The following is a 23197-nucleotide window of genomic DNA, read 5'->3' as shown; positions in this document are numbered from 1 at the left end:
GCTTCCCCCCCACCCGGTACCGGACCCCCCCATCCCATCCCCATCCCCCCCCGTCCCCCCCCCCGGGAGCAGACACGGGCCAGGCGCGTTTCAACCTTTTATAGCGACGGTACAAAAGATCCCGGGAGCGAGCGGGGTAACCGGGGCGGGGGGGCGGGACCGGGAGCCCCGCACGGCCCCGGGGAGGGGCCACGGGTGGTGGGAATGGGGAGGGGGCTGGATCCCCCCCCCCTTCCCACAAGGGTGCTGACCCTGGGGGGGATGGGGTGTCTTAACACACCCCCCTCCCCAAAATTGGGTGTGGAGAGGCCAGAGTCACCCCCCCCCTCAGTGTGCACTGGAAGGGAACTGGTCCCAGCTGGGGGGAAGGGGGTGGCTTAACACCCCCCCCCCCCCTCAAAGCTGGGTGCAGAGGGGCAAGAGTCACCCCCCTGGTCTGCACTGGAAGGGAACTGGTCCCAGTTGGGGGGTAAAGGGTGGCTTAACACACCCCCCTCCCCAAAATCAGGTGCCGAGCGGCAAGAGTCACCCCCCCCAGAGCCTGCACTGGAAAGAAACTGGTCCCAGTTGGGGGAAAAAGGGGTGAATTAACACCCCCCCCTGACAGCTGGGTGCAGAGGGGCAAGAGTCACCCCCCCAGTCTGCACTGGAAGGGAACTGGTCCCAGTTGGGGGTGAAGGGGGGGGGGGGGCACAACGCTACAAAAACAAGGGGGTTTGGTCCTAAATTGGGGGTGTGGGGGGGAGGGGGGGCGGAAGCCAAGGTGGGGGCGGCTCAACCCTCGTTGGCAGCCACCAGCTGCCCCAGTCCCTCCCGGACGTAGACAGACTGGATCTCCTTGGTCTTGAGGCAGAAGTCGCAGGCCCAGACGGCGGCGGCCTCGGTGGTGAGGAGCCCGTAGGCGTTCTCGGTCATCCCGGTGCACTCCCGGTGGAACCACTTCTGGCACGAGGCCTCGCACAGGATGGCGTCCTGGTCGTCGTTCACCTCGCTGCGACAGGCGCCGCAGGGGTACACCAGCCCCCCGCCCGCGCTGGGCTTCCCCGCGGCTGCTGCCGGGAGGTTGTTGCTCTCGGGGGTGCCGGTGCCGCGGCCGGAGCCGCTGGGAGCGAAGCCGGCTGGCGCCCCGTTGACGGCGGCCGGGGACGCCGAGTGCTGCTCCTGGGGGAAGGTGGGCTGGGGGGGGTTGAGGGGTTTCCCGCCCCCTTCTTCAGCGCTGCCGGAGAAGCCGGGGTCGGCCCCGGGGAAGGGGCTGGTGGTGGGGGGTATCGGGGGCACGTTCTGCCCCGGGCGCTGCAGGGGCGACTGTCCGAAGAGGCTGCCGGGCTGGGGGAAGCGCTGAGCCACCGCTGGCCCCCCGGGGGTGCTCAGAGCCGGCCCGGGTCCCATGTCCCCCCTGGGGGGCTGCCCCATGGTGGGGGATATCATGGGCCCGAAGCCCCCCACGGGCCCCTGCATGAGCTGCCCCGTGGGGGGGCTGAAGTTCTGTCCGAGGGGCTGGCTGAACGGCTGCCCCGGGAAGCTCATGGCCCCGGTCTGGACGTAGTTGGGGTTCTGGGGGGGGATCCCGAAAGCTGGGCCCATCTGTCCGGGGCCGAAAGGTGGAGGAGGAGGCGGAGGAGGCGGCGGAGGGGGCGGTGGTTGCCTCCTTAAAGCCTGAGGACCCCCGGCGTACCCGGCAGCCACCTGCGGCGACATCCCGCCCTGCACGCGGAAGCCGCCGAAGGGCACCGGGCTGCCCAGGAAGGGAGCGGGGGCCGCCCCGACCTTGGGAGCCCCGAAATCATCCTCGAAGGGGTTGGAAGCCACCAGGTGATCCACCATAGGGGTGGGCGGCGGGGCGAACTCCGAGAGGTGCGAGTAAGCGGGGCCCTGCGGGGAGAAGGCGGCGGTCAGAGCGGCGGGGGGGGGGGCACGGGGGGGACACATGGGGGGGACACGGGACACACACGGGACGGACACACACACGGGACACACACACACACACACACACACGACAGACACACACACAGACGCTGCCCCGGTAGCCGGTTCCCGGCGCCACCCCGGGTCCCGGCACCTCACCTGCGTGTTGGATTTGCGCCGCTTCTTCTCGGGACTCTTCATCTGCAGCCCTGCGGAGAGACGCGGGGCCGGGTCAGGCGGGGCCGGGGCCTGTCGGGGCCTGTCGGGGCCTCCCGGGACCCCCCGCCCGCCCCCCGCCCGCCGTTGGCTCTCACCTGCCTTCCCCTGCTTGCGGCCGGGCCCGCCGGCGGCCGCGCTGCCCGCGGGGTGCGGGGGCCCCGGCGGGGGCGGCGGGGCCGGGACGCCTCCCTCCAGCTTCTCGGCGTGCGGGGCCGCCATGGCCCTCAGCGCCCGGCCGCCGCCATGGCCCCGCCGCGCCTCCCCCGCCACAACCGGAAGCGGAAGCCGAGGGGGGAGCCAATGGGAGCGGGCGGGGCAAACCAAGTGTCAGGGGATGGGGGGGGGGAGGACAGAGCGGGGCGGACCAATCACAGGGCGCTGGGAGGGGGGAGCGGCCGCGAACTGCACTATGGAGACCGCGCCAAGGCTCCTGGCCAGCGAAACCCCTCAGAGCCACAGTGCTGGGGGCAGCTCCAGCCCGGCCGAGCCTCTCGGTCCCGGCCCCTCGGGCTCCGCAGCCACTGCCGGGCGCTCGGCCCGTGTCGCGCTGCCCGAACCCGCCCCCCCCGCAGGGAGCGGCCGGGCCAATCAGAGCGCGCGGGGCGGGGCGGGACGGACCATTCGCGAGGCGCGGGGGGGTGAGGCGGGACGGACCATGTGCGAGGCGCCGGGAGGGGGTGAGGCGGGACGGACCATTCGCGAGGCGCGGGGAGGGGTGAGGCGGGACGGACCATTCGCGAGGCGCGGGGGGGGTGACGCGGGACGGACCATTCGCGAGGCGCGGGGGGAGCTGGGGCGGGGGACGCGCCGGTGCCGGTGCCGCGCCCGGTTCCCCCCGCCCCCGGTCGCCCCCCCGGAGAGCAGCCAGGGCCTAGAGAAACACCAGCTTTAATACCGACTGCCGGCTGCTTTGGTAGAGCGGGGCTCGGCGCCCCGGGGCCGCGCTTTGGCATTGGGGGGGGGGCACACACCCCCCGGGCATGCAAAGGGGAGGGGGGGGTCCCTCCTGCTACCCCCACCCCCCCCCAACCCCTCCAGGGCTGCTACGACCCCCGGCCGTGCCCCGGCAGGGGGGAAGGAGGGGTAGGGAGGTGTGTGTCCCGGGAAGGGGCACGGGGGGGTGGGAGGGTGAAAAAGGGGGGGTGGGGGGCTCTTCCCACCCCCCCCCAGCATTGCATAAGAGTTCGGGACCTGGGGTCAAGGCACAGAGTTCACACGTGAAGTGATCAGGTGGGGGGGGGGGGGGGGGGGGCTGGGCCTTGTGCTTGGGGGAGCAGAGACCCCCCCACAGCCTGGGGATGGGGTTAGGGTGCCCCCCCCACAGCCTGGGGGTGAGCTTAGGGTGCCCCCCCAAACCAGGGATGGGGTTGGGATGACCCCCCCACAGCCTGGGGGCTGGGGGTGAGCTTAGGGTGCCCCCCCAAACCAGGGATGGGGTTGGGGGGGTCAGCTCTGCCAGCCCCCTGAGGGAGGGCGGGGCTGTGGTTTGGTGGGTGCTGTGCAGAGGGTGGAGCTGGGAGGATACTGGGGGGGGCACTTTGGCAAAACCAGCCCCCCACCCTGCAGGCAGCTCCCCCTGTCCCCCCCCACGCCCCCCAGCACAGAGGGACAGACCCCATCCCCACCCAAGCCCAGGCTCAGGCCCAGCCCAGCACCCCAGAGTCAGTCCAAGGGCTCCCCGGGGTGGGGGGGGGGAGTTGAGGGGGGGCTGCAGCTTGGGCCCCCCACTCCCCCGGGTGCTCAGGGCCTCCTCTCCACGGGCTGCTGCAGGCACAGCTCGCTGCCAGCAGAGATGATGGGCAGGTGATTGTCCATGTGGTAGCTGATCAGGTGGCTCACGCTCTCGAAGCGGTGGTCCTTCGTCCGCACCTTGGGGAGGGGGGAGAGAGAGAGGGGGGGGGGCTCTCAGGGGGCTGTCGCTGCCAAACTCACCCCCCTCCATGCGCTGGGTATCAACCAGGGAAGGAGGAAGAGGGGGGAGCAGCATTCACCCCCCCAAACCCCACCAGCTCCTCTCCATCCCTCAAGGAGCAGTGTAGAACCCCAGTGACCTGGGGGGCTCCTGTACCCCCCACACCCCCCCCAGCTCCTCTCCATCCCTCAAGGATGCCAAACCCCAGTGACCTGGGGGGCTCCTGTACCCCCCACACCCCCCCCAGCTCCTCTCCATCCCTCAAGGATGCCAAACCCCAGTGACCTGGGGGGCTCCTGTACCCCCCCCCACCCCACCAGCTCCTCTCCATCCCTCAAGGATGCCAAACCCCAGTGACCTGGGGGGCTCTTGTAACCCCCTAGACCCCCCCAAATCAACCCCCCCCCCTATCAGCTCCTCTCCATCCCTTAATGATGCCAAACCCCAGTGACCTGGGAGGCTCCTGCACCCCCTCAACCCCCCCAAACCAAACCCCCCACCCCACCAGCTCCTCTCCATCCCTCAAGGATGCCAAACCCCAATGACCTGGGGGGCTCCTGTACCCCCCCCACCCCCCCAGCTCCTCTCCATCCCTCAAGGATGCCAAACCCCAGTGACCTGGGGGGCTCCTGCACCCCCTCAACCCCCCAAACCAAACCCCCCACCCCCCCAGCTCCTCTCCATCCCTCAAGGATGCCAAACCCCAGTGACCTGGGAGGCTCCTGCACCCCCTCAACCCCCCCAAACCAAACCCCTCCCCCCATCAGCTCCTCTCCATCCCTCAAGGATGCCAAACCCCAGTGACCTGGGAGGCTCCTGCACCCCCTCAACCCCCCCAAACCAAACCCCCCACCCCACCAGCTCCTCTCCATCCCTCAAGGATGCCAAACCCCAATGACCTGGGGGGCTCCTGTACCCCCCCCACCCCACCAGCTCCTCTCCATCCCTCAAGGATGCCAAACCCCAGTGACCTGGGGGGCTCCTGCACCCGCTGCCCCCCCTGCCCGGCGGCTCACCACGCCCTCGGGGTCCACCAGCAGCAGGTGCTTGGGCTGCCCGGCCTGCAGGCCGGTGAGCACGTACTGCCCGGGGGTGGTGGTGCTCTCGCGCACCAGGAAGTCGCCGTTGAGCCGCAGCAGCTTCTCGGCGTCGCGCCGGCTCACCCGGCCGTGGTACCAGGGCTCCCGCCGCAGCTGCTCCTCCATGGACGCCACTGCCTGGGCGGGGGGGGGCAGCCCCCCGGCCCCCGCTGCGGGGGGGGCGCGCAGGGCGTCTTCGAAGGGCTCTGGGGGAGGAGGGGGGGGTCAGGGATCGAAGTCACGCGGCCCCGACGTGGGATGGGGGTGGCTCCACCCCAGGATGGGCTCCCCTCCTCTCCCCCCACCAGCCTGGGACGTGTTTGCCCCAGGACAGGTCCCCCCACCTGGGGACGGGTTCCCCTTGCAGCCTGGGACAGGCTCCCCCCACCCCAGGACAGGTTCCCCCTCCCCAGGACAGGTTCTTCCCTCAGCCCAGGACACGTTTGCCCCAGGACAGGCTCCCCCCTCACCCTGGGACACGTCCCCCCACCCAGGACAGGTTCCCCCCCCCACCCCAAGACATGTCCTCTCCATACTTGGGGCCATGTTCTCCCCCCACCCCAGGATGGGCTCCCCCCAGGAGAGGTTCCCCCACCCAGGACAGGTCCCCCCCTCCCCAGGAAGGACTCTGGGTGCCTCCCCACTCACTCATGTCAAAGAGGTCCCTCTGGGCGCTGCCGTTGGGGGTCCCCGTGGCCGCCGGCCGCGTCTTGTCCACGTTCTGCACGTTGACGTAGGACGGGTCGTCGAACAGATCAGCACGGCCAGAGGCCCCTGCTGGGGCTGGGAACCTCTCTCTCCCTGCAGACACACAGCACCCTGCTCAGCAGGGCTCTGCATTGGGCTGCAGGGCCCGTTTTGGGGTGCAGGGCCCGTTTTGGGGTGCAGGGCCCGTTTTGGGGTGCAGGGCCCGTTTTGGGGTGCAGGGCCCATTTTGGGGTGCGGGGTGGCACCTCACCTTGGGCAGGAGGGTGCTGCTTGCGGGGGTCGTAGTCCCCACCAGACGTCTGGCCGACAGGCTGTGGGGAAAAGGGGGTGTTAAATGCTGCTGTGTGTCCCCCCCTTCCCTTCCCTTCCCACTCCCCCAGTTCCCTCCCCACACCCCCCACCCCGAGCTGGGGCGCTGGGGAGGCACAATAACCCCAAGCAAAGAGCCCAGAGCCCAGTGGGGGTCCCCAAATCTGCCCTCACACAGAACCCTCCCCATGAGGACACAGCTGGAGCCTCACCAACAGGCTGTGGGGAAAAGGGGGTGCTAAACCCCCCTGTTGCACCCCCCTCCTCCCTTCCCACTCCCTCCCTTCCCTCCCCACCCCGAGCTGGGGCGCTGGGGAGGCACAATAACCCCGAGCAAAGAGCCCAGAGCCCAGTGGGGGTCCCCAAATCGCCCCTCACACAGAACCCTCCCCGTGAGGACGCAGCTGGAGCCGTACCAGCGTGGCCCCCAAATGACTGGGGGTCTGAGCGGCCCCGTCCCGCAGCCTCATGTCCACCACCCCCCCAATGGGGGGCTCCTTGCCAGGGAAGTCGTTGTAGTACTGGTGATCCGGGGCTGGTTCCTCCTCTTCCTCATCCCAGGCGGAGCCGTCGAACCCGGCCATCCTGGGAAGGGATGGCAGGGATGAGGGGCTGAGCCACCCCCACACCTTCCTCCTCCTCCTCTTCCCGGAGCCCTGTCCTCACCTGTCGTGGGGTGTGACCAGCTTTGGGGGGTTCTTCAGGTACTGCTTGAACCGCAGCTCGAAGGCCTGGCCGATGGTGCTGATCACGTCCTGCGCCAAACCCTCGGGGCACTCCAGGATATGGCAGGCTGGGGAGGGACCAGGGCCATGGGAACACAGGAACACCCCCTCCCCAAGCCCACCTGAGCCCTCACACCCACCCCTCAGCACCCAACCCCTCCCCTGCCACCCTGAGCCCCCCCACCCCGGGCAGCATCCTCACCTCTCTGGTTGACGGGGTCTTTGGCAACGTAGGCGACGTACTCGGCCGTGTCCTGAGGGCGAGACACTGGCTGTGGGAGGGGGCTGGTGGGGAGCCCCAGACTCCAGGGAGAGGGTGGGAGAGGCACCCAGCCCTAGGATGGGAAGGGGACCCCCCCTGTACTCACTGGGTCTCCCCCCGAGGCGAAGGAGATGGACTGCATGTGGTGGTTGGCGATGATCTGCGGGGAGACACCCTGTCACCCCCTCGGCACCCACAAGGAGGGGGCACCTCCCCTGTGTCACCCTTCCCCCTGGGGTCGGCTGGGTACAGGGTGGGCTGGGGGGGTTACGAGCCTCCAGAGCCCCCTGTTACGAGCCACGGGCCAGCAGGAAGGGAGCTGGGACATCAACAGGGCCACCAAGAGGAGGGAGGAGGCCGGGAAGCCCCGTGCCACGCTGGGGCCTGTCCCCAAGAGATGGGGATCACCCCGAGCTCCTCACCCCAGGAGGGTGGGACACGGCACCCAGGGGGTCCCACAGCCCCCACAGACATCCCCCCACCCTGCAAGGCCCAAAGAGGGGGACATGAGGGTTCCTGCTCATTGAAACCCCAAGGAGGGTCGGGTGGGGTGGTTGTGTGTGTCCCCCCACCACGCTCCCTGGGGACATCCCCCCACCCCACAAGGCCCAGAGAGGGGGGTGTGGGGGTGCCTGCCCCAGCTGGGGGGGGTCTGTGTCCCCCCCAGCCGTGCTCACCTGCTTGCAGTCAGAAGCCATGAGGTTGAGGCTGCTGGTGGAGATGGTGAGGGTGATGGGCATGCCCGCGAACTTCAGGTTGCTCTTGCCCAGGATGGAGTTCAGGGAGCGGCCACAGGGCTGGGGGGGGAGACAGGGGGGGCACATGACAGCATGGGGAAGGGGCTCCCCAGCTCACACACAGCCTGGCTGTGAGGTTTGGGGTACATCCTGCCCCCCCCAACCCATCCCATCCCCTCCCTGGAGGGGGAACAGGCACCTTGTCCTCACCACGGTGGGAGCTCGATGCCCCACGCTGAGCTGGGATCGGTGTTGGGCAGCCAAACATCCCCCCCCCACCCCCTCATCATCCCCCCCCACCCCCTCATCATCCCCCCCACCCCCTCCTCATCCCCCCCACCCCCTCCTCATCCCCCCCACCCCCTCATCATCCCCCCCCCACACACCCTTCCATCAGCTCCGGCCTCACCTTCCTCCTCCTCACGGCTCCCTTGGCCCCAGGCACAGCCTCACACACCAGCCCAATGGCCTCTCTGCAGGGAGCAGGGTGGGATGTCAGGGACCCTCCCTCAAGCACTGCCCTGCCCTCCCCCCCCCCCAATTCCCTTGGGACCCCCCCCAACCACAGGGCCAAGGACACAGGGACCAGCACCCACCCACCAGGGCTCTTTGAGCAGGAGAAGCAGCCTGCCCCCCACCCCAAAATCCCCAGGGGCTTGTATGGGGCTCAGACCTGCCCCCCCACACACCACCCCCTCCCCAAAAAAGCAGCAGCCCCCAGGGAAGAGGCAGAGCTCACCTGGTGACCTGTGTCCTGGTGTTGAAATCCAGAGCCCTCATGGACTGGAGAACTTCCACACAGCCCATGTACTGGGGGAGAGAGTGGGGTGAGCCCACCCAGCCCTGGGGGTGCTCCCCCCCTCACCCACGACCCAGAGGAACCCCCCCTCGACCACCCACCACACCCAAGAAACATGCCAGGAGCTCCCAAAATCCATCCCCTTCCCCACACCCCCGTCATGTCCCACCACCCCCAAGAAACATGCCAGGAGCTCCCCAAATCCAACCCCTTCCCCACACCCCCGTCATGTCCCACCACCCCCAGAAGGTCCCTAAATCCATCCCCCATCCCCCTGCCATGTCCCACCACCCCCAAGGAACATGCCAGGAGCTCCCTAATTCCACCCCCCTCCCCACACCCCCCCTTGCCGTGTCCCACCACCCCCCAGAAGGTCCCTAAACCCACCCCCGCACCGTGTCCCACCATCCCCCAGGACCATGCCAGGAGCTCCCTAAATCCACCCCCCACACACACACACACCATCCCACCGTGTCCCACCATCCCCAAGGACCATGCCAGGAGCTCCCCAAATCCACCCCCCTCCCCACGCCCCCCCTGCCGTGTCCCCCTCCCCAGCACTCACCCGGACGTGGTAGGACACCCCGGGGCCCATGACCTTGTCATCGGGGTGCAGCCACCCGCGGGTGGGTTTATTGACGAAGCTGCCGTGCCGGGTCCATTCGTCGCCCCCCAGCTGCCCCCCTTCCACCCGGGTCTTCTTCCCACAGCTCAGCTTGTTCATATCCTGGGGACAGACAGCGAGAGGAGCCGTTGAACCGGCACCGGGACCCGCCACGGGCGCCGGCTCTCCGGGGCCTCCGGGCTCCCCGGTGCCGGCAGCCCGGAGGCTGAGCAGGCTGGCGGGGTTGGAGAGCTTCAGGTTGGCCATCTTTGGGAAGAAGGAGCAGAGGGTGGTGGGGCTGTCCTCCGGGTCGGGAGAAAGCTCCCCGGGGCTGAGGGCTGGGGAGGCCGGGGCGCTGGGCAGCGGGGCGGCCAGGGGCTCCCCCGGCGAGGCCGGGACCCCCGAGCCCCCCGCCGCCTCCTCCAGAGAAGAGACCGACTCGTTCCTCAGGTGGCTGTATTTGCTCTTCTGCAGGAGATCCATGGCGGGGCGAGGCAGGAGCAGCCCCGCGGCGGGGCGGCGGCGGCTCCCCGCGGCTCCCCGGCGCCTCACGGCGCAGCCGAGCGCCCGCGGCTGCCCGACAGCCACCCCCCCCCTCCCCAGAATCGGCAGCGCGGGCCCAGGTCCTCGGCAGAGCCCCGGCAGCCCGGCATGGCGAGCCGGGGGCCGCCCGGCCGATCGATCGGCGTCAGCCGAGCTGCGCGGATCCGGCAGATGCGGAGCGACCCCGCGCTCCGGGGGAGGAAACGGGGCCCCGGCGACGCCCCAGGGAGCTGCCGGCGCAGGGGCTGGGGGATCAGGGGGGGCTCAGCACCCCCCTTTCGGCCTGGCGGTCTTCAGACCCGCGGATAAACCCCGTTGTCTTCAGGCAGGGACGGGTCCTGCTCCGGCTGCCCCGGCCGAACTGCCCCAGACCCCCCCTTTTCCTCTCCCCCCCCTCAGCCTCTAAGAGGAAATCAGACGCATGAATATTTAAAGGCCTGAGACAAGGCAGGCACAGGACGCATCCAAGCCCGGCCCCTCCCGGCCCGCAGCACCGGCCAGGGCAGAACAAGGTCCTTCTGTACCGGCACCCCCCGGGCCCCCCGGGAGCGGCACCCAACGCCCGGGTCCAGCCCGCGGTGCTGAGGTGCCCCCGGCGCTTCCAGCCCCCTGGGCTGCGGGGAACACCCGGTCCTCGAGAGCCAGCAGGAGGGAGCGGAGGATGCTCGGGCGCGGGAGACAGGTGGGCCGGGCGCGGCCGGGCGCGGCGGGTCCCGCTTGCACCGGGGCGGGAGGAACCGGGGCTTCTGCCGCCGGTTCCTCCCCGCAGAGCGGAACGGGGCCGCCGCTGCCGGGAAGGGCCGTGCTGACTCACGGGCGGGCTCTGCCCGCGGCGGGGGCTGCGCTGGGGCCGGGGCTGGGGCGCAGGAGGGGCTCCCGGAGAGGGGAGGGGACCCGGCGCCCGGCTGGGGCGGAAGAGTCAAGGTCACGGGCGGAGCTACGGGAACGGGCGCCGGGAGAGCCGGGGTCGGGGGGGGAGCGATCCCCGGCCCCCGCTGCTGTGGGGCGCTGGGCAGACCCCCCAGCTGCAAGGGGGTGGGGGGGTGAGGGGCAAGCGACCCCCCACTGTCTCCATCCTCTGGCCAGTCCCACCACACCCTCCCCACGCTCTGCACCCCCCGGGGTGGGGGGCAAGAGCTCTGCCCCCTCCCCACACCTGCACCTCCCACGAGGGGGGGGTTGGGCAGCCCCATGGCCCCCACCCCCTCTGCCCCACAGCTCCCAACCCCTCCAGGGGCCAAACCTTTCCCGCTCTGCAGAACCAGCCACGGAGGCGAAACCCAGCCCAAGGGAACGGCTCTCCCCCCACACACCCCCTCTCAGACCTCCCACCGGGCACCCATGGGTGCCGACAGCCCCTCACAACCCCCCCACCCCCCTTCCAAAACGCTGGCACCCCCCCAGGGCTGGGGAAAGGGGAGCCAGGACGGAGCTGGAAACAACCACGCACGAGAGCGGGTCCATCACCCCCCCCACTGAGCACCGGAGCACCCCCAAGCCCCCCACCCACCTCAGCCACCGCCGGCCCCGAAACCCCCGTCCCTGCGGTCGTCCGACGGAGGTCCTGTCCCTCCTGGGCACCCCCCTCCCCTGGCTGCTCAGTGCTGTGACCTTCCCGTGGCTGCTGCTCTGAAGAAAAGCAGGAAACCCGGGGCCGGGGAGCCAGGAAGCTGCCAGCCCTGCGAGGGGCCAGCCACAGCCCCCGGGGCCGGGGGGAGCCCGGGGGGAGGGGGCGTCAAACTGCCAGGGGGGGCTTCACCCACGAGCACCAATGGACGCGGGGCTGGGGTCCCCCCATGGCGGCACCGGGTCTGTGAGCTCCAACTGCTTCCCCAGAGCCCAAAGGGAATTGGGGTGGGGGGGGGGTGAGGGGTCCCCTCGGTCCCATCAGCACCCAGATGGGTGACAGAGCTCCGAGCAGCTGGGCCTGTGGCATATGGGGGGGGGGCTGGCACCCCCAGGAGCCACAGCCCCCCTGAGCCAGAGGTGTATTGGGGGGGCTGGCACCTCCCAGGAGCCACAGACCCCCTGGGTCATGGCATATGGGGAGGGGGGGCTGGCACCCCCAGGAGCCACAGCCCCCCAGACCCCAGTCCAGCCCAGTCTCTGCTTATCCCTGGCCAGTGACAAGACGCATCCCAGGATATCCAAGACCAGCCCCTTCCCAACAGGCTGCGAGGGGGAACCGATCCGCACCCCGTCCCGTGCCAGGCAGGACAGCCCTGAGCTCCCTCTCCAGGGGGCAAACGGAGCAGCAGGAACAACCCCCCCCAAACTGCTCCTGGGACACGACCCAACCCATCCACTGCTCACAGCCGAGGAGCACGGAGCTGCCCCGGCCCGGCCGGGCGCTTCCCGGGAGCGGGACAGGCAGAGGGACACCGGGGAGCTCCGGAGGGCTGGGGCTGGGACTCCACGCACAGCCCCAGGGCGAGGGAGAGGAGGGAAGGCTCAGGGCCTCGCTGCCGGGCCCAGCGCCCAACATCCTCCCAGGAAACACAAACTGGGAGCTGAGTCAGAGCCCAGGAACACACCAGCGGTTTTGGCAGCACTCGCAGCGGCCGCTGCCGCACGTACGCGTCTGCCCGGGGCTGGGGATCCCCTGGTCCCACCCTGGAGCCGATCCTGGGGGCTCCAAGGCAAAGAAACCCCCCCACACTCCAAAATAAAGCGCCAGGGGGAGGTGGGGGTTTGCCCCCTCCCCGATATCACGACAGCACCACGCGGCATCTCCTCAGTCCTGCGCCCCGGCCGCGGCGGGGAGACACCAGCCGAGGGCTGGGGAGGCGTCCCGGGGGGTCCCTGCCAGCGGGGAGAGAGGGGGAGGCAGGATCCACCACCGAAGCCACCTCGCCCTCCACCGAAGTCCTTACCACGTACTCCATCGCCGGCGGAGGGCAGTGAAGGCCGCGGGCAGGGACCGGAACCGCACGGCCCCTCTGGTCCGGCGCTCCCACCTGCGGTGCGGGACAAAGAGGCAGTTAGGCCGAGCCAGGGCCCCGCTCCAGGGGCAGGTCCTGCTCCTCCTCCCTGACCGCAGGTGGACGGGGGCCCACAGCTGCTGGGGCCGTGGGGAAGGGGTGGGAGTGGGTGGGGGAAGCCTCCTGCTTCCCCCCCACCCCCCTCTCCCAGCACCTCTGGGGTGGGAGCAGGAGGCTGAGCCCGGCTCTGGGGGGCTGAGTCGCTCCACGGTGTGAGACAAGCGTCAGGCAGGCTTCACCCAGCCCCAAAACCTGCACCTGGGGGGCACATTCCCCCCCTTCCTGCCACCAAAGGATGCTGGAAGCCCCAGGGGGCTGCAGCCCCCCCTTTGTTCCCCAGGGGAGCGGTGGAAAGCCGGAGCCAGGCGGGACAGGAAACTCGGCGAGGAGAACAGGAGCAGCTGTGGAGCTGCTGCCCTCTGCCACCCCCAGCACCGGGCAGCACACGGGACGGGCTGAGCCCCAGTCATCACACCCTTATCTGGGGCTGGGGCAGGGCTGGAGCCGGGGCTGGGGCTGGGCTGGAGCCTCCACCGTCGCTCCAGGAGGCAGAGACCAGGGCGGCCCCGTGGGCGGGCGCAGGTCGGCGGCGAAGGCGGCGACAGAGCCCCGGGGTGCCGGGAAGGCGGAGGGTGCCCCACGGTTTGGGGTGCTCAGCCTTGTCCCCCTCCCCAGGGGCAGCTCGTGGCCCCGGTGAGGCGGGGGGGACGCTGGCTCGCAGGGCTCCGGGGCAGCGCTCCCATCCCCTGGGAGGGGCGGACATGCCGAGCTGGGCACCGGGAGGCATCTCCGGCCCTTGGGATGAGGCCAAGGCCGGGCGGCCCGGGGAGGGGTGCTGAGAGCTGCCCTTTGGCCAAAGCTTCCTCAAGGGCTCGGGGCACCCTTCACCGGATCCCGGAGCTGGGATGTGTCCCCTGGCTGGGTCCAGGTGTGGGGAGCACAGGGATGGAACCGGGGGCAGCCCGCTGAGGCTGGACACAACTCGCTGCTGGGATGACGGCGCAGGGGGTGACACCTACCCCGTCCAGCACAGCCAGGGCGGCTCCAGGTGCTCACTGCCTGCTGTCCTCCCGAGCACGGGCAGGGCCGGGAGCAGAAGAGGCCCCGCCGAGCCCAACCGGTGCCTCCCGGGGGTGACGCCGCTCCGGGGGTTCCCCCTACACCCCCCCAACGGGATCCCCCGAGCCAGCCCCCAGCCCCGACTGCCCGGCACGGGGCGATGCAAGGCAGAGCCCGGCCCCGGGCGCCGCGCCGGGGGCAACGGGAGCCGAGTGCGGGGTGCGGAGCACCGGGATCGGCCCCGGAAGCGACCGAGCGAGAGGCACGTCCCGGCCCCAGCCCCGCGGCCTCCGGGCCGGCCCGGGGGGAGGGGGCCGGGCCCGACCCGCCCCGCAGGGCTCCGATTCCCGCTGGTCCCGCCCCGCAGCGCCGGGCCGGTAGCGACGGGACAACCCCCCCCCCCAGCCCCTCACTCTCCCCGCAGACGGCGCCACCGAACGGGAAGGACTCAGGCCCGGCACCGCCGCAGCGGGGGTTCCCCGGGGCCCGCGGAGCCTCGGCCGCACCGGGAGCCAGGCCCTGGGTCGTACCGGGAGCCAGGGGGCCCCACCGGGAGCCAGGCCCCTGTACCGGGAGCCAGGCCCCGGGCCGTACCGGGAGCCAGGCCCCGGGCCGCTCTGTCCCCTCCGCGGCCTCCCGCCCCGCCCCGCCGCCCCCCCACTCACCGGGGCACCATGGGTCTCGCACGGGGCCTCCTCCGGTCCCGGCGGCCGCGCCGCCCCCCCCGCCCCCTCCCTTCGCCGCCGCCACTCACTTCCGGCCCGCGCCCTCCAGCGCGGCTTCACCGCGCCCCCGCCACGTGACCCGCCGGCCAATCACTCGCCTCCCCCTCGCCCGCGAGGAAGCGGCGCCTCGGCCCCGCCCACCAGGCGAGCCGCGGCCAACCAGCTCCCTCCCCCGCCGCGTGACGCGCCGCCGCCGCCGGCCAATCGGCGCGCGGGGCGGTGGCGTTTGAAAGCGGCCGCGAGGGGGCGGGGGGGGGGGGGCGCTGGGGGGAGCGGTGCGCGCGCGCGCCAACGGCCGCCGGCGGGGCTGAGGCGAGGGGCGCGGCGGGGCCGCCGGGCGGGGGCTGCCGGGAAGGGGCCGCCGGGAAGGGGCGGACCGCGGCCCGCCGGGATGGCGCACAAGCAGATCTACTACTCGGATAAGTACGACGATGAGGAGTTCGAGTACCGGTGAGGAGGGGGAGGGGGAGCGGGGCCCCGGTAACGGCTGCGGGGGGGGCTCTGGGGAAGGGGGGCGGGGGTCCCGGTGAGGGTGGTTTTGTTGGGGGAGGGGTCCCCGGGGGGGTGGGGGGTCCCGGTGAGGGTTCCCGAGGGGGGGAAAGGGGTCCCGGTAACGGCTGCTTGGGGACGGGGGGGCTCCCGGTACGGGCTCCCGGGGGGCGGGGGTCCCGGTAAAGTTGGGGGGGGGGGAGGGGGTCCCGGTAAAGGGGGGGGGGGGGGAGGAGGGGTCCCGGTAACGGCTGCTTGGGAAGGGTAACGGCTCCCAGGGGCAAGGGGGGGTCCCGGTAACGGCTCCCGGGGCAGGGGGGGGGTCCCGGTAACGGCTCCCGGGGCAGGGGGGGGTCCCGGTAACGGCTCCCGGGGGCAGGGGGGGTCCCGGTAACGGCTGCCTGGGGAGAGGTCTCGCTAAGGGCTCCCGGGAGGGTGTGGGGGGCGCCCGGTAACGGCTGCTAGGCCAGGAAGGGAGGCGGGGGGGGGGTCCCGGTGGGGGGGGCTGGCTGAGTAACGGCTCAGCGGGGCGAGAAGGGGCTTTACCCGGGGGTGGGGGGTGTGTCCCGGTGTCACGGCCCCGTGGCGGGGCAGGGGGCCGGTCCCCGGTACCGGGCTGACCGGGGGGGGGCCGCAGGCACGTTATGCTGCCCAAGGACATCGCCAAGCTGGTGCCCAAGACCCACCTGCTCTCGGAGTCGGAGTGGCGGAACCTGGGGGTGCAGCAGAGCCAGGGCTGGGTTCACTACATGATCCACGAGCCAGGTGAGCCCGGCGGGGACCGGGGGGGACGGGACCAGCGGGGGGGGGACCGTGAGGGGCTGACCCCCCCTCCCTCCGGTTCTCCCCCCACCCCAGAGCCCCACATCCTGCTCTTCCGCCGGCCACTGCCCAAGAAGCCCGAGAAGTGAGGGGTTTCCCCCTCCCCCCGGAGCCGTCGCCGAGCCGGTCTCTGTCTCCTCCTCCTCCTCCTCCTCCCCGGTGCACCGGGGGCCACCGGTGCCGGTGCGGGAGGTGGCTGCTGCCTCCGAGCTTTAATAAAGAGATGTTTGGGACCTGCCGTGCGCTGAGGGCTTGGGGGAGGGGCGGGGGCGGGGGGGGGTGCGGGGGCAGCTCCCGGTGCCCCGGGGCATCGGTCGGGGGTACAACGGGCACCGGGCAGCGCCCCCCCAGCCTCCCGCGGCGGGTGGGGGCGGGACGCGGGGGTCTGCGGTGCTCATCTGGTGGTTGGGGGGGGGGGTCAGGGCGCTCCCGGTGTCCCGGGGCTGTGCACGCGCCGCGGGAAGCCAACGGGCACGTTCCTCCTCTTCCTCCCCCCCCCGCCGAGCCCCGCCATGGTTCCGCCCACCGCCGAGTCCCGCCTCCCGCCCAATCAGCTTTGTGCGCTCGCCGTGACGGGCACTCGAAGCGGCCAATGAGAGCGGCGCGGCTTGGGCTGGGGAGAAGGGCCCGGCCGGCTCCATGTTGGCTGCGCTGCGGGGGGACGCGGGCCCTGCGGGGCAAAGGACGGGCCCTGCGGGGGGGACGGGCCCTCCGCGCCGCCCCCGCGCGCCTCATGGCGGCCTCCGGCCCCGCGGCTCCCGGCAGCTCCGCCGCCACCGCCGGCATCATCGTCATCGGCGACGAGATCCTCAAGGTGCGGCCGGGAATCGAACCCGGGGCCTGCGGGGAGCGTCTGGGAGGAGGGGGGGGGGGTGGGGGGGGGGGGGTGAGGAGGGGTGGGGCCTGAGGGGAGGGTCTGGGAGGAGGGGGGGGTGAGGAGGAGGGGGGGTCTGAGTGGAGGGTCTGGGAGGAGGGGGGGCCTGAGGGGGAGGGGGGGTCTGAGGGGAGGGTCTGGGAGGAGGGGGGCGTGTGAGGGGGGGTTGGGGCCTGAGGGGAGGGTCTGGGAGGAGGGGGGACCTGAGGGGAGGTGTGAGGGGGGGGTCTGATGGGGGGGGGGTGTGAGGGGGGGTCTGAGGCCTCCCCGCCCTCACTGTCCCGCCTGCCCCCGGCAGGGCCAGACCCAGGACACCAACTCCGCCTTCATGTGCCGCCGCCTCCGCTCCCTGGGCGTCAGGGTGGCCCGAGTCTCCGTGGTGCCCGACGAGGTCTCTGCCATCGCCGATGAGGTGGCCTCGTTCTCCTCCCGCTTCACCTTCGTCCTCACCTCGGGCGGCATCGGCCCCACGCACGACGACGTCACCTTCGAGGCCGTGGCCAGGGCTTTCGGGGAGCAGCTGGCCCCTCACCCCGAGCTGGTGGCCCTGGTGCACAAGTCCTTCGAGGAGACGCACGAGCAGCGCCCGGAGATGAAGCTCGCGCGCGTGCCGGAGTCTTCCCGCCTCCACTACGGCTCCGAGGGGGCTTTCGAGTACCCTCTGGTCAGCGTGCGCAACGTCTACATCTTCCCGGGCATCCCCGCGCTGATGGAGAGGGCCCTGGACGGCCTGGCCCACCTCTTCTGCAGCCAGCACACCCGCTTCCACACCCGCTGCGTCTACGTGGCGGCGGATGAGATCCTCCTGGCCCCCATCCTGGACGAAGTAGCCGCCACCTTCCGGGGCCGCGTCAGCGTCGGGTCCTACCCGGACTGGGTCAGTAACTACTACCGCGTGAAGCTGACCCTGGACTCGGAGTCGGAGCGGGAGCTGGAGGAAGCGGATCGACTCCTGAGGGAGAAGCTGCCTCCGGGTGTTGTGGTGCCCTTGGTGACCGATTGCGTCTCGTTAGCGGCTGATGAGGTGTATGGGCTGGCCAGCTCAGGTACAGGGGGGTGGTGCTGCCTCACAGACACACACAGACACACACACCCCGTAGATAAGCAGCCCCGGAGCCAAGCCGGGTCGGTTTGGTGTGTGGGGAGAAGCTTTGAGGGGTCCTCAAGGCTTGTGTAGGTGGGAACGGGCCCTGTAACCCCAGTTAGCACCTGGTGTGCCGTAGGGGAGCGGTTCCGTGGTTCCCCTGTGCACACAGGATCCTCATCCCACTGCTCAGACCTCGGCATTACGCAACCTCTTGGCTCCAGGTTTCCACACCAGCTCCCTGCCACGCTGACTGGAGCCAAGAGGCACCCAGAGGGTGAAGAGCCACAGGTCTCTTGGGTGGTGTGACCCCAAGGGAGACAGGTCATGACCCTCCCCTCCCTCCCCATCCCCTTTGGGCAGGCTCAGCCCTGGGAGAGAAGGTGGCAGCAGCACTGGGGACGATCGAGGAGGCTTTGGAGCGCTACGACCTGAGCCAGCTCTGCGTGGGCTTCAACGGAGGCAAAGACTGCACAGCGCTGCTGCACCTCGCCCACGCTGCCCTGCAGAGGTACCACCGGCCCCGCGCAGCCCCGGCGCCCCTCGGCCCTTCCCCGCCTTCCCCAGGGCCGGCAGCTCTGGCCTCTCCCCCTGTCTGCCTGTAGGATACTTACCCCCCCGTAGGATACTCACCCCTTACAGGATACTCACACTGCCCCCCCTGAAGGATACTCGCCCCTCATAGGATACTCATCCCCCCCACCACAGGATGCTCACCCTCTCCCCAAAGGATACTCACCCCTCATAAGATACTCACCCCTTGCAGGATACTCACACCTCCCCTCCCTTGTAGGATACTCATACACCCCCCCCAAAGAATACCCCTCATAAGATACTTGCCCCTCGTAGGATTCTCACCCCTCAAAGGATACTCACCCCTTGTAGGATTCCCCCTGTAGGATACTCACCCCTTTTAGGATTCCCCCTGTCGGATACTCACCCCTTGTAGGATCCCCCCTGTAGGATGCTCACCCCTTGTAGGATCCCCCCTGTAGGATGCTCCCCCCCTGCCCCGCCCCAGGGCTGTGAACCCCACCGAGTGCCCAGGAGCTGAGCTGCCCCGCGCTGCCCCTCACCCCTCGCGGGTCTCTCGCTCCCCAGGCGGCGGCCGGCGCGGCGGGAGAAGCTGCAGGTTCTCTACATCCGCACGGGCTGCCCCTTCCCCGAGGTGGAGCAGTTCATCCAGGCCACTGTCCAGAGGTACTGGGGGGGAGGAGGAGGAGGAGGGGTGGGTTGTGGTGCTTTAGCCCTGGCTGGAGGCCAGACTCCCCTTCTTGGCTGGAGAATGTGTCTATGGAGAGGCTCAGGAGACAAAACAAGGACAGGGAGAGATGCTGATCCCGTCAGCATCAGGGGCAAAGCAGACTCAACACAGAGCGAGGAAGAGAGAAACTCCCTGATTTATTACACTGCCCTGCAAAGAACAGTGAACACTGGAGCTGGGAGGGAGAGCAGATCGTAAAACAGACCCAAACAGGTCTTAAAACACTTTTCCCCCACCACTCCCTTCTCAGCAGACTCCAGTCAGGATCTTGCTCCCTTCTTCCCCCTGCTCGCAGCACAGGGGACACCCTGTCACCCACCAGCACCCCCAGGTCCTTCTCCCCAGAGCTCCCCCCCAGCAGCTCCCCCCAGCCTGTCCTGATCCCAGCAGTTATTCCTTCCCAGGGGCCAGACTCTCCACTTGCTGTTGTTGAACCCCATCTGGTCTCTCCCTGCCCAGCTCTGCAGCCTGCCCAGGTCTCTCTGGATGGCAGCGCAGTGTCCTGCCTGTCACCACCCCTCCCAGCTCCATAGCATCAGGTACTTGCTGAGGGAGGCTGCTGTTCCCTCATCAAGGTCGTCAGTGAAGATACTAAACAGGACTGGACCCTGGGTGACACCGCTAGTCCCAGGTCTCCAGCCAGGCTCTGCTCCTCTGACCACCCCCTCTGGGCTCGGTCTGACAGCCAGTTCTCCCCCCACCTCCCTGTCCACTCGTCTCACACATCTTACACCTCCCTCCCTTCTCCAGTGGCAAAATGCAGCTGCTTCTGGGTTGTTTCCCCCTACACATGACTCGGAGGCGCTGTGGTTATCTCCAGCCACCACCTTGGCCTTGAGTTGCCTGAAGTTCACACTGAGCCTGGCAGGGAACTGCAGCTTCCAGAGCCCATCTCAGCAGCACAGCCCCCTGCAGCTGCATCAGCGTGTGTGGGATGGGGAGCAGAACAGCCCCGTCGGTGTCACCATGTCCCCGTCCCACCCCCTTGTAGGTACGACCTCCAGCTCTGCGCCGTGGACGGCTCCATCCGGGAGGCTCTGGGCCGGCTGAAGGAGCAGCGGCCGCAGCTGGGCGCCGTCCTGATGGGCACGCGCAGGACGGACCCCTCCTCCCGCACCCTGACCCCCCTGTGCGCGACGGACCCCGACTGGCCCCAGTACATGCGGGTCAACCCCTTACTGGTGCGTCCTGTCCCAGGATGGGGCCCCGTGTCTCGCCTGGAGGGGATGGAGCTGGATGCGGGTGTTGATCCGCTCCCATCCCACTGGGTGTCCCTGCTGCCCTCTGCACAGAGCCTGCGCACCCATGGGTGCCTCTCACTCCCATCCCACAGGGAGTCCCTGCTTCCCTCTTCCCAGAGCCTCTCCTACCCCAACACCACACCCATGGGTGCCCCTTGCTCCCATCCCACAGGGTATCCTTCCCAGAGCCTCTCCTACCCCAACTCCTCACCCATGGGTGCCCCTTGCTCCCATCCCACAGGGTATCCTTCTTAGAGCCTCTCCTACCCCAAATCTGCACCCATGGGTGCCTCTCCCTCCCATCCCATAGGGTATCCTTCCCAGAGCCTCTCCTACCCCAAATCTGCACCCATGGGTGCCACTCATTCCCATTCCCCAGGGTGTCCCTGCTTCCCTCTTCCCAGAGCCTCTCCTACCCCAAACTCCACACCCATGGGTGCCCCTTCCCTGCACACCAGTGGCTTTGAGGAGACACTCGCAGGGATTGGGGTGCTCCAGAGGGTCCCCTTTGGGGGTGGCTTCCCGGGGGGGGGGGGGGGGGGGGAAGCAGGCAGCCCCCCTTCCCTCACAGCCCCTCCCCGTTGTCCCGGCAGGACTGGACGTACCGGGATATCTGGGAATTCCTGCGCAAGCTCTTTGTTCCCTACTGCGTCCTGTACGACAAGGGGTGAGTATCCTGCAAGGGGGGAGTATCCTGCAAGGGGGGTATCTTACGAGGGGGGAGTGTCCTGTGAGGGTGAGTATCCTATGAGGGGTGGGTATCAGGCAAGGGGTGAGTATCCTACGAGGTGTGAGTATCCTATGAGGGGTGGGTACCCAGCAAGGGGTGAGGACCCACCGTTCCCTCTCTGTGTCTGGAGCAGCGGGTTCCCTTGAGGCCGCAGTTTTGGGACCCCCCCCTCTCTCCCCCTCCCCAGCTACACGTCCCTGGGCACCAAGGCCAACACGCTGCGGAACCCGGCGCTGCGCTACACCGACCCCCGCGGCCGGGAGCGCTACCGGCCGGCCTACCAGCTGCACAACCAGGAGGAGGAGCGCACGGCGCGGCGCTGACACCGCGGACATGGGGAGACCCCTCACTGGGAGCCCCCACTGGGAGCCCCCACTGGGAACCATCACTGGGAGCCCCCACTGGGAACCATCACTGGAACCGCTCTTCTAACTGGGAGCGCTCTCGCTGGGAGCCCTCACTGGGACCGCTCTTCGAACTGGGAGCACTCCCACTGGGAACCCTCTTCTAACTGGGAACCCTCTCACTGGGGATTTTCCTCTCAGTGGGAATTCTCTCACAGGGAATTCTCTCACTGGGAGCTCTAACTGGGAATGCTGCTCTCACTGGGAATTCTCCTCTGGGAATTCTGCTCTACCTTGGAATTCTCTAACTGGGAATTCTCCTCAAACTGGGAGCTCTCTCCCTGGGAGCTCTCTCCTAACTGGGAGCTCTCTTCTAACTGGGAGCTCTCTCACTGGGAGCTCTCTTCTAACTGGGAGCTCTCTCCCTGGGAACTCTCCTCTCCCTGGGAGCTCTCTCCTAACTGGGAGCTCTCTCCTAACTGGGAGCTGTCCCTGGGATGCTCTGCCCGTGGCCGGTTCCCCGGCTGAATAAACCCCCAGCTGCTGGGGCTGAACCAGCTCGTGCTGCGCCGCTCCCGTGGGGCTGCGACGGGGACAAAAGGGACCGTGTGCCCCCCTCCCCCCCCTTCCCCCCTTCCCCCCCCCAGCCATTGTGGGGCTTCTGGAAGCCGAGAGCGCGGAACGTTCCAGCCCCGGCCGGGCCGGAGCCGCTCCCCCGCGCCCTGTGCCAGGCGCTGCCATGGGGCCGGGCCGGGCGGGCGGCTCCCCGAGGGCACCGGCACCGGCACCTCCCGGGCTGGCCCTGGGGCAGCGGTTGGGCTCCTGGCTCCTGCGCCTGCTGCGGGACTGTGTCTGCCTCCTGCTCTGCAGCTGGTGCGTCCGGGAGCTGCTGGATTAGGGAAGGGAAAGGGAGGGAATTCCCCCCCCCCCCCCCCCCATCTCCTGCTCCCCGCTCTGGCTCCCTGCTGCGTGAGTGTCCTGCCCTTGGCTGGCTGGGGGGGGCTTTGGGGGGGGATAGGGGAGGAAGGATGGGGGATGGATGGAGGGATGAGGGATGGACAGAGGGATGAGGGATGGAGGGATGGATGGATGGACCAGAGGGATGAGGGATGGAGGGATGGACAGAGGGATGAGGGAGGGAGGGAGGGAGGGAGGGAGGGAGGGAGGGAGGGAGGGAGGGAGGGAGGGAGGGAGGGAGGGAGGGAGGGAGGGAGGGAGGGAGGGAGGGAGGGAGGGATGAAGGATGGAGGGATGAGGGATGGATGCACAGGTGGATGGATGGACAGAGGGATGAGGGAGGGAGGGCCACCCACCCATGTGGGGATTGAGGGTCCGGTGCTGGTTGGGGACACTGGGGACCAAGCCATGCACTCTGGCTGAGGTTTTTGGGGGGGTGCCCCAGGGGTGTCCATAAGGGGGTCCTCACCCCCCATCCCCATCCTCTCTGCCCTGCCCAGGTCGCCTTCTCTCTCTGCGCTGATGGACCCCCCAGCCCAGCATCCCCTCCCAGCTGCGTGTGTGTGTGACGCCCCCTCCCCGCTCACAGCCCCCCCAATAAACCCAAAGGGCGCCCCAGAGGCCCCACAGGTTTGGGGAGCGTACAGATGTGTGTCTGTCCCCACCACCCCACCTGGGGGTGGCACCCGGACCCCTCACCCCGAGCCGGGTCCCCCGGCTTTTTGAGGGGGCTGTGGTGGGTTTATCCACCCCCCCCCCCCGCCCGTGATTCACCCTGGGTTCGGAGCGTCTCCGCCTGTCCCTGCTCCAGGCGTTTCCTGCCCC

The 23197-nt window shown here is 69.7% G+C and overlaps 4 protein-coding genes across 7 annotated transcripts; 2 read left to right on the top strand and 2 right to left on the bottom strand.

The window, feature by feature from the left end:
* Positions 1–84: 84 nt before the first annotated feature.
* PYGO2 (pygopus family PHD finger 2) lies at positions 85–2375 on the bottom strand. 2 transcript variants are annotated; one of them, XM_084276917.1, is made up of 3 exons: positions 2220–2375; positions 2065–2114; positions 85–1872 (listed from the first exon to the last, which is right to left on the bottom strand). In XM_084276917.1, exons 1-3 carry the CDS (start codon positions 2341–2343, stop codon positions 775–777), a joined length of 1272 nt encoding a protein of 423 aa, XP_084133043.1. In that variant the 5' UTR covers positions 2344–2375; the 3' UTR covers positions 85–774. The 2 variants fall into 2 exon arrangements, with proteins under 2 accessions (XP_084133043.1, XP_084133042.1); XM_084276916.1 differs by having other exon boundaries at positions 2065–2375.
* Positions 2376–3765: 1390 nt separating this feature from the next.
* SHC1 (SHC adaptor protein 1) lies at positions 3766–14586 on the bottom strand (the record flags this gene model as incomplete). Of its 3 annotated transcripts, XM_084276913.1 has the most annotated exons (14): positions 3766–3993; positions 5053–5321; positions 5764–5916; positions 6074–6134; positions 6549–6717; positions 6799–6925; positions 7060–7111; positions 7226–7279; positions 7797–7916; positions 8266–8329; positions 8596–8666; positions 9221–9382; positions 12676–12759; positions 14508–14546. In XM_084276913.1, the coding sequence occupies 13 exons, from the start codon at positions 12685–12687 to the stop codon at positions 3865–3867; spliced, it is 1443 nt and encodes a 480-aa protein (XP_084133039.1). In that variant the 3' UTR covers positions 3766–3864. The 3 variants fall into 3 exon arrangements, with proteins under 3 accessions (XP_084133039.1, XP_084133038.1, XP_084133037.1); XM_084276912.1 differs by lacking the exon at positions 12676–12759 and having other exon boundaries at positions 14508–14586; XM_084276911.1 differs by lacking the exons at positions 12676–12759; positions 14508–14546 and having other exon boundaries at positions 9221–9742.
* Positions 14587–14866: 280 nt separating this feature from the next.
* On the top strand, positions 14867–16111 carry CKS1B (CDC28 protein kinase regulatory subunit 1B). The gene is made up of 3 exons (XM_084276934.1): positions 14867–15017; positions 15694–15821; positions 15915–16111. The coding sequence occupies exons 1-3, from the start codon at positions 14959–14961 to the stop codon at positions 15965–15967; spliced, it is 240 nt and encodes a 79-aa protein (XP_084133060.1). The 5' UTR covers positions 14867–14958; the 3' UTR covers positions 15968–16111.
* A 428-nt stretch (positions 16112–16539) lies between these two features.
* FLAD1 (flavin adenine dinucleotide synthetase 1) lies at positions 16540–21946 on the top strand. Its single transcript, XM_084276915.1, has 7 exons — positions 16540–16692; positions 17051–17798; positions 18200–18347; positions 18938–19036; positions 20092–20281; positions 20935–21008; positions 21259–21946. Exons 1-7 carry the CDS (start codon positions 16612–16614, stop codon positions 21392–21394), a joined length of 1476 nt encoding a protein of 491 aa, XP_084133041.1. The 5' UTR covers positions 16540–16611; the 3' UTR covers positions 21395–21946.
* The last annotated feature ends 1251 nt before the right edge of the window (positions 21947–23197 follow it).

This window comes from Gallinula chloropus, assembly GCF_964237585.1.
Source record: "Gallinula chloropus genome assembly, chromosome: 29".
In the NCBI taxonomy this organism is placed as follows: Eukaryota; Metazoa; Chordata; class Aves; order Gruiformes; family Rallidae; genus Gallinula; species Gallinula chloropus.
The sequence above is the reverse complement of the archived record's forward strand: the minus strand, read 5'-3'. Positions and strand labels throughout refer to the sequence as shown.

What these genes read in the sequence shown, in the direction of transcription:
- PYGO2 (XM_084276916.1), bottom strand. Translation starts at nt 2,343, where the DNA reads ATGGCGGCCCCGCACGCCGAGAAGCTGGAGGGAGGCGTCCCGGCCCCG. An exon ending in GGCGCAAATCCAACACGCAG is followed by an intron (nt 1,873 to 2,064) that starts GTGAGGTGCCGG and finishes TTCTCCCCGCAG; the next exon opens with GGCCCCGCTTACTCGCACCT.
- CKS1B (XM_084276934.1), top strand. Translation starts at nt 14,959, where the DNA reads ATGGCGCACAAGCAGATCTACTACTCGGATAAGTACGACGATGAGGAG. An exon ending in GATGAGGAGTTCGAGTACCG is followed by an intron (nt 15,018 to 15,693) that starts GTGAGGAGGGGG and finishes GGGGGGCCGCAG; the next exon opens with GCACGTTATGCTGCCCAAGG. An exon ending in CTACATGATCCACGAGCCAG is followed by an intron (nt 15,822 to 15,914) that starts GTGAGCCCGGCG and finishes CCCCCACCCCAG; the next exon opens with AGCCCCACATCCTGCTCTTC.
- FLAD1 (XM_084276915.1), top strand. Translation starts at nt 16,612, where the DNA reads ATGGCGGCCTCCGGCCCCGCGGCTCCCGGCAGCTCCGCCGCCACCGCC. An exon ending in GTATGGGCTGGCCAGCTCAG is followed by an intron (nt 17,799 to 18,199) that starts GTACAGGGGGGT and finishes CCCTTTGGGCAG; the next exon opens with GCTCAGCCCTGGGAGAGAAG. An exon ending in GCCCACGCTGCCCTGCAGAG is followed by an intron (nt 18,348 to 18,937) that starts GTACCACCGGCC and finishes CTCGCTCCCCAG; the next exon opens with GCGGCGGCCGGCGCGGCGGG.